Source organism: Rhincodon typus, chromosome 34 (genome assembly GCF_021869965.1).
Source record: "Rhincodon typus isolate 14 chromosome 34, sRhiTyp1.1, whole genome shotgun sequence".
Lineage (NCBI taxonomy): Eukaryota > Metazoa > Chordata > Chondrichthyes > Orectolobiformes > Rhincodontidae > Rhincodon > Rhincodon typus.
Genome location: NC_063365.1, coordinates 5,010,501 through 5,021,482, shown reverse-complemented (window position 1 = coordinate 5,021,482; position 10,982 = coordinate 5,010,501). Strand labels below are relative to the sequence as shown.

The 10,982-nt window shown below is 46.2% G+C and overlaps 1 protein-coding gene across 1 annotated transcript in view; it reads left to right on the top strand.

Moving 5' to 3' along the window:
* The first annotated feature begins 4,210 nt into the window (after window positions 1–4,210).
* Window positions 4,211–10,982, top strand: part of LOC109922405 (WASH complex subunit 2-like) — a 39,008-nt gene continuing 32,236 nt past the window's right edge. Inside the window, exon 1 of the mRNA XM_048616171.1 lies at window positions 4,211–4,435. Within this exon, the coding sequence (XP_048472128.1) occupies window positions 4,211–4,435 (225 nt within the window). The remainder of the gene's footprint in view (window positions 4,436–10,982) is intronic.

Here is a 10,982-nt window from a genome sequence, read left to right as displayed (position 1 = left end):
CATCTGTGAAGGAGAAAACAGAGTTAACGTTTCGGGTCCGGTGACAGATGCTGCCAGACCTGCTGAGCTTTTCCAGCAATTTTGTCTTTGTTCCTGATTTACAGCATCCGCAGTTCTTTCGGTTTTTATGAAAGAAATTTATGATGCACAAGCTAGAACTGCAGTGAGTTAAGACAGGACATTATAGATAAAATCTATAGAAGTTGCATGGCTTACCCCTGCTGCTGCTTCTGATGTTCTTTAATATTTGGATCATAGAATCTTAGATGACCATTCAATCTGTCATGCCTGTATCTAGACCTCTTTGAAAATGCCATTTAAGTTAGTCCCATGCCCAGTTTTTTCTGCATCAATCTTGAACTCACTCCTGTTCAATTACACTGCCTTTTGAAAGTTCTTGTGGAATTTGAGTACAACTGCACTAGGGTTAACCATAACCCTAATCCTATCAGACTGTGAATTCCAGATGATGACAATCCTGTGTGTGGAAACATTCTCCTCACTTTGACTCTAGTTATTTTGCCACTTTTTTAAAATCTATGATCTCTAGTTATCAATTCATGTGCCAGAGCAAACAGTTTCTCCCTACTTGCTCTATCAAGCCCTTATGGTTTTGAATGCTTCTATTAGTTCTCCTCGTAACCTCTGCAATCCCATCATCCAGATAAGGCCTCACCTGTGCTTGCTCTAAGGCCTTGGCATCAGTGCTGAAATATGGTGCCCAGAATTGTACACAATGTTCCAACTGAAGCCTAAATAGTGATTTATAAAATATTACTATACTTTCTAGTTTTTGTGTCCAATGCCTCTATGTACAAAGTTGAGCATCCCCTCTTAACTGCCTTCTCAACTTCCTCTGCAATCTGTAAAGAATTTATGAATAAGCACCCCACTCAAAGTAGCACCATTTAGTTTGGATTGCTTCCCCCTGTTGTTTCACCCAAAGTTCATTACTTCAAACCTGTCTGCATTAAACCATTAAAAGACATTTGCCTCTTGTCTGCCCATTTCATCAATCTACGTCCTCCTGATGTCTGCCATAATCCTGTTCACTCCTTACTGCATTGCCAAGTTTTCTACAAACTGCAAAATTTGAAATTGTATCCCATATGCTCAGATCCAGGTGACTTATATGTAACAAGAAAAGCATGGTCCAAATATTGACCCCCTAGAGGAACTATTGTATATCTCTCACCAGGCAGAACACTGTTACTCTGTGGTCTCTAGGTGTTTGTAATCAACCTGCACAGACATGTTTTCCACACCTCTGGAGCAGGTGAGACTTAAACCCAGGTCTTCTGACCCAGAGGTAGGGACACTACTACTATGTCACAAAAGCCTCATTTTTAATCAACGTGTTTGGAAATTTCCTCTCTGCCTTCTATGCTTTAGCTAATAGCATTCCAACTTAACTATGATTCCTTTAATACTATGTGCTTCTATTTTCTTTTATTTGCAGTTTATCTGGTCAACACTTTGACAACCTCTAACAATGACCATTCCAATGATGTTCTGGTCAATCTCTTTGATCCCACTCACCATGAATTTCGACTTTTCCAAAACTCTGCTGGCTAAATTCACACCAAACTCTCACTGATCTGCACTGGTCCAGTAATACCTCAAAATTAAAATTCTCATTCTTGTGTTTTAATCCCATAAAGCTTCACCCCTCCTAATCTCTGTATCATCCAGACTTCGAGTCATAGAGTCATACAGCACAGAAACAAACCTTTGAGTCCAACTCTTCTGTGCCGATCTGATTTCCTAAATTAATCTAGTCCCAGTTGTCAGCATTTGGCCCATATCCCTCTAAACCCTACTTATTCATGTACCCATCCAGGAGTCTTTTAAATGTTGTAATTGTACCAGCCTCCACAACTTCTTCTGCCAGCTCATTCCATACACACACCACCCTCTGCATGAAAAAGTTGCCCCTTAGGTCCCTTTTAAATCTTTCCCCCCTCACCTTAAATCAATCCTACTAATTTTGGATTCCTCTATCCTGGGAAAAAGACCTATCCGTGCCCCTCGTGATTTTATAAACCACTATAAGGTCACTTCTCAATCACCGATGCTTCAGGGAAAATAGCTCCAGCCTATTCAGCATCTCCATATAGCTCAAACCCTCCAGTTCTAGCAACATCCTTGTAAATGTTTTCTGCACCCTTTCAAGTTTAACAGCATCTTTCCTATAGCAGAGAGACCAGAATTGAATGCAGCATTCTAAAAGTGGCCCCACCAACATGACATCCCAACCCAATGTCTGACCAAAGGAGGCAGTGTGCCAAATGCCTTCTTCACCACCCAGTCTACCTGCGACTTCACTTTCCAGGAACTATTCATCTGCACCCCTAAGTCTCTTTATTCGATAATACTCCCCAAAGTCCTATCATTAAGTGTATAAGTCCTGCCCTGGTTTTCCTTTCCATGCAACACCTTACATTTATCTAAATTAAACTCCATCTGACACTCCTCGGTCCATTGGCCCATCTGATCAAGGTCCCATTGTACTCTAAGATAATCTTCTTCACTGTCCACTGCACTCCAATATTGATGTTATCTGCAAACTTACTAACCATGCCTCCGATATTCACATCCAAATCATTGATATAAATGACAAAAAGCGGTGGACCCAGCACTGATCCTTGTAGTACACCACTGGTCACAGGTCTCCAGTCCGACCCCTCTACTCCTTTAAACAAACGATGCAAACAGAAAATGAAACCCCTCCCCAATCCCCGACAGCACCCCCATCAGACACTCCTAGGACTGACACAATAGCGGGTTAAGAACAGAGTAAAGCTCACTCTTTTTAAGCAGGAAAGTAAAAGTTGCCCCAACCCTTGAACTGAAATAAAGTTCCAGTGACTCCCTGGGAAAGAAAAGAAAAAAATCAACAAACAAAAAAATGGCTTTCCTCGACTCTGCCCTCACCTTGGGACAGGGACAATAAGGGGTTGAAATGTGGAATAAACATTCCTTGACTCAGTCAAACGCAAAGGAAATTAGAAATCAAACCGGCTGAGCTCCATTTCCATCGAACATTCCTGGGACATGGACAACAATGGTTTAAAGTTCAGAGGGAAAGGTTCCTCTATCCATTGCAAATTAAAATAAAGATCCACTTACACTGACCGCATCAAGCATTCTGGGACATGGACAATACAGGGTTAAAACAAAACATCCCCCATGTCTCTTTCAAGGGGTCCAAAGTTGCTATGAAGAGAAAATAAAACAGTCCTCTTCTGGGGTCATCAAAAAACTAAAAAAGGGGCTGCAACTGGACACACTCAACATAAACATAAACATAAAACACAGTCTCCTCCAGGCCATAGTGTGGACACATGGTCTGGCACCTGGCTAACTTGCTCAGCCTCCAGTTGCACTCTCCACCCTAGATCCCTGATGTAAGAGGAGAAGACCTCTTTGTAGAGGACCATCCACTGGGGTTCTCCACCGTCAGAGAACAAGACATCATGCCAAGGCATGTCTGGGGCAATGGGCAAAGACATGGCAGTGGAGAGCGTGCAGCATCAACACGCACAAATAACGTCTCCATTCTGTTTGAAAGGGCACCAGAAGGATAACCCTGAGACAGCTCAGATTGTGGGGGGCAGCACATCATGGGGAGGGTCCATGGTGTGGGGCCAATGTCGAGCGCCAGCAGGACAGGCGTCAGTTTGTCTGGAAGCCCACCACACACCTGAACCACCTTCAGTGCACACAAAGTGTTGGGACCCAGTGCCTGGTCCATCAGGCTTCGGATGGCTCAAGTCGTGAACCGGAGGTGGATTGACATCCTCACAACTGATTGTGTCAGCCCACTCCTCTGCCATCCAGACTGTCCCTGACTCTGGTCAGCCCTTCATCCCGAGCTTTCTCCTCCCTCAGCCATTGCAAATCATGCTCAACAAGGAATCTGTTCCTGAGCAGCGTCTCCCAGAAGAGAGCCACCACACCCGTAGGGAGGGAGCTCCGGGGACCATATCCCAGGCTGTAATCAGGTCCAGACAGAAGGCAGGCAATTCCTGGAAAAAGACCCAAGGCTGGGAGCACTCCACGAACAAGAACTGCGTGTCGTTACAGAGGCTGTGGACCTGATGTAAGAAATACATCACCAGAGTGCACTACCTTGGAGGAGGCTTGACATAAAGGTATTGCTGCAGGGTCTGAAAGCGGAAAGTTATTACCTGGGTGTGGAGGCACACCAATGCCTGACCAAACCCTCGAAGCGACGGACTCAGAACCGCAGCAGCAACCCAGTGTTGTCTCTTGTCCCAGAAAAGCTCAACGAGTTTTGTTTTGGCTGGCAGCGACAAAGGCAGGGGGAGGGACCGAAGTGGCCAGCCAGTACCACCACAATATGGTGGCCACCAGCTGGTTTATGACCAGCACTTGTGCCCTTTGGGACAACTTTCAGAGCAGTCCCGTCCAGGTGAGTGGTAACCTTGGTTTCCAATTTGTGCCAATTTGCTGGCCAGGATTCCTCGGTATGGCAAAGATGGACTGTCAGGTAGAGGAGAGAAGTGGTACTCCATGTGAAGAACCGGAACTATCCCGGTCCATCTACCATGGACTGACCAGAAGTCCCCAACACTTACTCCAGTTGATCCCCGTGGAGGATGCTGCAGAGTAGACCTCCTGGCACTTTCACTACCTCCACAGGTCAACCAGGTCCGTGAACAGGAGGAGCACGTCGTAAGCGTACACTGAAAGGACTGCAAACCCGGCCTGTGCAGAGCCAAACCCAACAACCACCTACACGAGAGGAGCAGGAATGGCTCCACCTACAGATGGCTGGATGGGAGGCAGACCCGACATGCTCCTCTCCCAAAGCATAGGGGTGCCTTCAGGCACCTGTTAACCTTCACTAGGCACTCCACAGCAGCATACAGAAGTGAAATCCGGATGATAAAATGGGTCCTGAACCCAAAAGCTTGCAGATTTCCGAGCAGATACTCGTGATCCACTCTGTCGAACACCTTTTCCTGATCAAGGGAGAGAAAGGCGCTTGGCAGGCCAGCCCCCCTGGGAATAACGGATCACGTCCCAGACCAGACGATGTTGTTGTAGATGCTCCGGCTCGGGACGGGGTAGGACTGGTCTGGGTGGGTCATATGGTCCAGCACTTTGCCAAAGTGAGTTGAAAGCGCCCCGGCGAGGATCTTGTAGTCCATGATGAGGAGGGAGACCGGATACCAATTCTTTAACAAACAGAGATCCCCTTCTTAGGCAACAGAGCGATGACAGCCCTCTGCCAAGAAAGGGGCATCTCTCCAGTTACGATACGTCCCTCCAGGACTGTTGTTCCCTGCCCTCCTGCAAGACGTCCCAGAACTCCCTGAAGAACTCCATAGTCAGCACGTCCAGCCCCGGCGATATGCCTCTGGAAAGATGATTGAGGGTGCTGGTCAGCTCCTCCAAACTTCAAGAGGACATCGAGCCTCTCAGCACCCTCTGGGCTGGCCTGCAGCAGGTCCTCCCTCAGAACCCTACAAGCTTCCTTGCTGGACGGATCTAGACAGAAGAGAGCCTCATGATAGTCTCTCACTTAGGCCCTGATGCTCTCCGGATCCAAGACAAGGGATCTGTCGTTGGCTAGCAGCACAATGATCCATTGGCAGACCCTGCGCATTTTTTCCAGCGAGTAGAGGAAAAGGGGGAGCTGCAGTTGAGGTCCGAAAGGAACTGGACCGGTGATCTCATGTACGCACCTCGGGACCCAACGAGTTACAGGTCCCAGTGCACGGCCTTCTTCTTTTCGTACGCCTCCCGCAGGGCTGGGTCTATGTCAGGCTGACTAAGATATGACTCCAGGTCAAGCACCTCTTTCTCCATTCCCTTGATCCTGGATTTCTGCCTCTTCGTTGACCCCTACACATACCACTGACAGAAGACACAGCCGTGAATCTTGCACATATCCCACCATAGCCTCAAAGAGGGGATGACCCCCGCTTCCTTCTCCAGCTGGTCCAGAAGTGACAAAATAAGTCCCAGAAATGTTTGTCCTCCAGCGGTGCGTTGTTAATGGGCCGATATGCCGACCTTGTCACGGTGCAGAATAGAATGAGATCCACCCACACCCAAAGTTATGATCAGGGGATGGCACCAGCCACATGGGGGCCTTTGGAACACAAGAGGCGCACACCCTGCAAAGGCAGAGGCAGCCAATTCTGGATGCTCCAATCCCAGTCCTCACAAAGGTGAAGACCATGGAATCGGGATGGAGATTTCGCCAGACATCTACCAAATCAAAAGTCTTAACCAAGTCCCTTATTTCCCACTGATGCTGAGCTCTTCTGGGTGCTGCCATGGTCCCTCCCCTCTAGAGGCAATTAATATACCCCAAGAAGAATGAGTTCACCCTCATCAATGGAGCTAAGACGAGCAGACACTTCTTCGAAGAAGCTTGTCTACTCAGGTCCCATTGGAGGCACATGTACGTTTATGAACTGTAGTCCCGTGCCTCTGAAACAAACTGTGAGTTGGAGCATGCGCCCCTTGACCCTCAAGATCTCCGGCTGGGGAAAAATGGGGCCAACAAGATAGACAAGATTCCCGGCAGAAGCTCAACCCACACCACCACCATTCCCCACCACCGGCTGCGTGCACCCACCTCACTGGTATCAGTAACAGCAGTGCTGGCGAAGGCAGCTCCTTCCTGCAAGGGCTGAGGCAGGGTCAGAGGGGGTGTGCCGGGGTGGGGTGGTGGGGCGGTAGAGGGGGTGGTGGCGTATGCCTCGCTCTTGTGCTGGAGGGTGAACGTACCCTCCAAGACCTCCCCCCGGTGGGCTAGGGCAGATGAAAACCTGAAGGAGTAAATGTGTCTCAGACCGAGCAGTAGTGGCACCATGCCAGACCTCACCTCCCAAAGCGGAGGTGAGGGAGAAGGAGCTCTGATGGAACAAAAAGCGGGACATTCAACAAAATGACCCTCTGAGCAAATACCTCCAGAAGGTCGACAGAGAAGAACGTTGCACCGACAGTAAGAACCCCCTCCAGGGCGAGGTACTCAGTTTTCAGGAAGAACACCGCTCTCCCATACATCTTCAACAATGGTGGGGGCACCTGACTATCCCCATCAAGGCTACTGCGTATGTCTCCAGGATCATCTCGGAGTGAGTGTAACATTTCAGCTGAGCTTTTTTGTCGAGTGAGTAAAGGGCAATGCGGCCCTTGTGAGGTGGGGGACGCAGACGATGCAACTGAACCCCCCCCTCTCCCATGTAGTAACAACTGGGCCCTGACCCAGATGTTGCTTTAGAGGGCCCAGTGACGGCCATCGCATCCCCCATCAGGAGCACAACCACCCCCCCACACAAATAACAGGAAAAGGAAACAGAAACTGTCTTTTTAGGTCCCGCACGCCAGCTCAGTCCCTCAGGGAGCCATGTTCTGACCTGCCACCCTACCCACAGGTCCCAAACAATAGTCCCCAATGCCCAAAGGCAGCAGTCATTGGCTGAAAATGGTGATTGTGCAGACCACAGCCAGGAAAGGATGAATAAGGAGAGGGTCCAGGCTCCAACCACAGGTTAGAGGTCCCAAGCTGTTAAACTCCAGGCCTGAATCCCCTGACTGAAGAAAAAGTCCAGGCTCCAGGGCGCAATCCTCTCAGATGCCGACTGGGGAGAGGTTTACAGTTTCCAAACTCCAGTCTTGCGCGCACCAAACGAGGAAAGAAGTAGGCCACCATGCTTCCAAAAGCAGCAGCAGCAATAGAGAGTCCCAGGCATGATCCTCTCCAGACAGGCAGTCTGCAGCACCCAAGGCCCCAGGCTCTAGGCCTCAATTAGCAGCAGCTCCTCGTAGGCACAGCAGGTGTTCCCACTTCACTCTCCAGTCTCCAACAAATGTAGCAGCAGAGTACAAACTCCCAATCCACTACCCTCTACAAGGAGTAACCCTCTACCACCACCCTCTGACCCACACCTTGAAGCCAGTTTTGTACCCAATTGGCTCGATCCACTGGATCCCATGTTATCAAAACTTGCTAACCAGTGTACCATGCAGAACCTTGTCTAACACTTTGCTGAAGTCCATATAGACAATGTCTACTGCTCTGCCTTCAACAACCTTCCTTGTCACCTCTTCAAAACCTCAATCAAGTTAATCAAACACAATTTCCCACACGCAAAAACATGCTGAGTATTCCTAATCAGTCCTTGCCTTTCCAAATGCATGGAAATCCTGTCCCCCCAAATCCCCTGTAACAACTTACCTACCACTGACGTCAGGCTCACTGATCTATAGTCCCCTGGCCTTTCCTTACCACCTTTCTTAAATAATGGCAGCATGTTAGCCAACCTTCAGTCTTCTGGCACCTCACCCATGGCCGATGATGCAAATATCTCAGCAAGGGGCCCAGCAATCATTTCCCTAGCTTCCCACAGAGTGGGACAGCTCTATGATTTGACAGCTCTATGTTTTCATTTTTTTAATTTAACAACTAATTCCAATCTTGTGTGTAAGGCTGTGTTCAGTTATTCTGACTTTAACACCTAATCAGATTTACACCCGGGAATTTATTTAGCTTAATGCGTTTTAAGATCTCCAACATCTCCTTGTCTATAATAATGGACACTTTTCAAAACATCACTATTTATTTCCCCAAGTTCCCTAGTTCCCACATCCTTCTCCACAGTAAATACTGACGCAAAATATTTGTTTTGTATCTTACCCATCTCCTGCCCTTTCACACATTGACAGCCTTGTTGATCTTTAAGGGGCTCTTTTCTCTCCCTAGTTACTTTTTTGCCTTTAATGTATTAGTAAAAACTCTTGGGATTCTCCTTAACCTTATTTGCCAAAGCTATCCCATGCCCCATTTTGACCCCTGATTTCCACCTTAAGTATACTCCTACATCCCTTTACTTCTCTAGGGATTCACTGGATCCCAGCTGTCTAATACCTGACTTCAAACCTTTCACAGTGTTTGCACTGCCCCGATTCTGACCTCTTCTGCTTCTGCTTCTGTTTAGCATGCGTTGGCATCAATGACTAATGCCTATGTTATGCCAAGTTCATATGGGTAGAGAAAACCAGGTCTGACTTGCAGAGATGGTACTTTTGATAACAAAATGATCTCAGGCTAGGTTTTGAAGATTTCAAGTCATGGGTCTGTGACTATTTCCTTCACCAACATATTTCAAGATGGATTTCTTTGAAAAAGGAAGATTTTTGATTCTTTGGCTTGGAAACAAATGGTCTTTGTAGCTTGAGTGAATGATTATCTTGTGTTTTGTCACTTTGGAACAACTTGAGGTCATAAAGAATGTTACATAGATATTTCTTTTTGAAGAAAAATGCAACTCACTGTGAAGTTCCAATCCAGTCACTGCGAATCAGCACCTTCAATTTGTACTCTCTTCACAAGAATCAGAAGCGAGAATGCAAGCAACTGAACCAAATGTACTGCACAGAAATCACATCTTTCTATGAGTTTTCATGGGCTAATAAGCATTTGGGGTGAAAAATCTGTCATATTGGATTAAGATTAAGGTTCTTGGTTTGGGAATTTAAAGTCAGAATAACTGAACACAGCCTTACACACAAGATTGGAATTAGTTGTTAAATTAAAAAAATGAAAACATAGAGCTGTCAAATTCACAATGGAAAGCAGATGTTAAATAGAAATAGAAATAAGCAAATAAAATTCAGACCTGAACTCAAAAAAAGATCATATTTGGGAATACGAAAATGTAAAGAATGCTTGTTCAGTCCATTGGAATCCCTCCCTCTCATACTAGTACAGCAATGTTCCCATCTAGGTCTGAGACAACAAGGCATAGAGCTGGATGAACACAGCAGGCCAAACAGCATCATAGGAGCAGGAAGGCTGATGACCCAAGGGTCTAGGCCCGAAACGTCAGCCTTCCTGCTCCTATGATGCTGCTTGGCCTGCTGTGTTCATCCAGCTCTACACCTTGTTGTCTCAGATTCTCCAGCATCTGCAGTTCCTACTATCTCTTCCCATCTAGGTCTGTTGTTCAAACACTTCAAAATCCACAACAAGCACTGTCACACAAAGACTGTAACCTTCCCATTGAAATCCGTCACTTAACAGTGCAAATCTCCCATTGAAAACTGTCTTTCTAATTTTGTAACCCTCATATTGAAACTGGTCTCTCTGATATTGTCATTCTCCTAATAAAACATCATAAAACCTCTTTCTACAAATGTACCTCTGCCATTGGAGCACATCTTTCTAATACTGTGATGCTCCCATTGAAACCCAATGCTCTGTTACTGTAACTCTCCCAATGAAATCCCTGTAATGCCGTAATTCTCCAAATGAACTTAATTCTGAAATCCTGTAACTATCCCATTGAAACTACACTCACTAATAACGTAACATTGCCATTTAAATGTGTCTCTTTCTCATACTTAACTTGTCTCACTAATTTGTCTCGCTAATACTATGGCTCACCCACTGTAATGCCTGAACCTAGTACTGTAATGAACACAGAGAATGCTAGAGAAACTCAGCAAATCTGACAGCATCCATGGAGAGAGAAACAGAATTAACGTTTCGAGTCTGGTCTGACTTTTCTTCAGAACTAATACTACATCCATTCTCCTATTAAAGCCCATGACTGTAATACTGTAACTTTCCCAATTTTCTTTCCAATAATTTCTAAATTTGTCTTTCTAATACTGAAAATCTGCCAATAAAAGCTGTTTCTCCAATACAGCAACTCTCCCATTAAAACTTGTCTCCCTAGACGGTAACCATTCTCATAAAATCTGCCTCTTCAATACTATATTCACCTATTGAAACCTCACTCTCCGACACTGCAACTCTATCATTGAAACTTGTTTATCTAATACCATAACATCTAGATTAAAATCTGTCTTTCTAATATTCTAACTCTCCCACCCATTACGCTGTTTCCGAAACTCTCCCATTGAAATTCATCTCTAATGGCATAATTGACCAATTGAAACCTGCCATCTATACCATAACTCTCACTACAACTCAT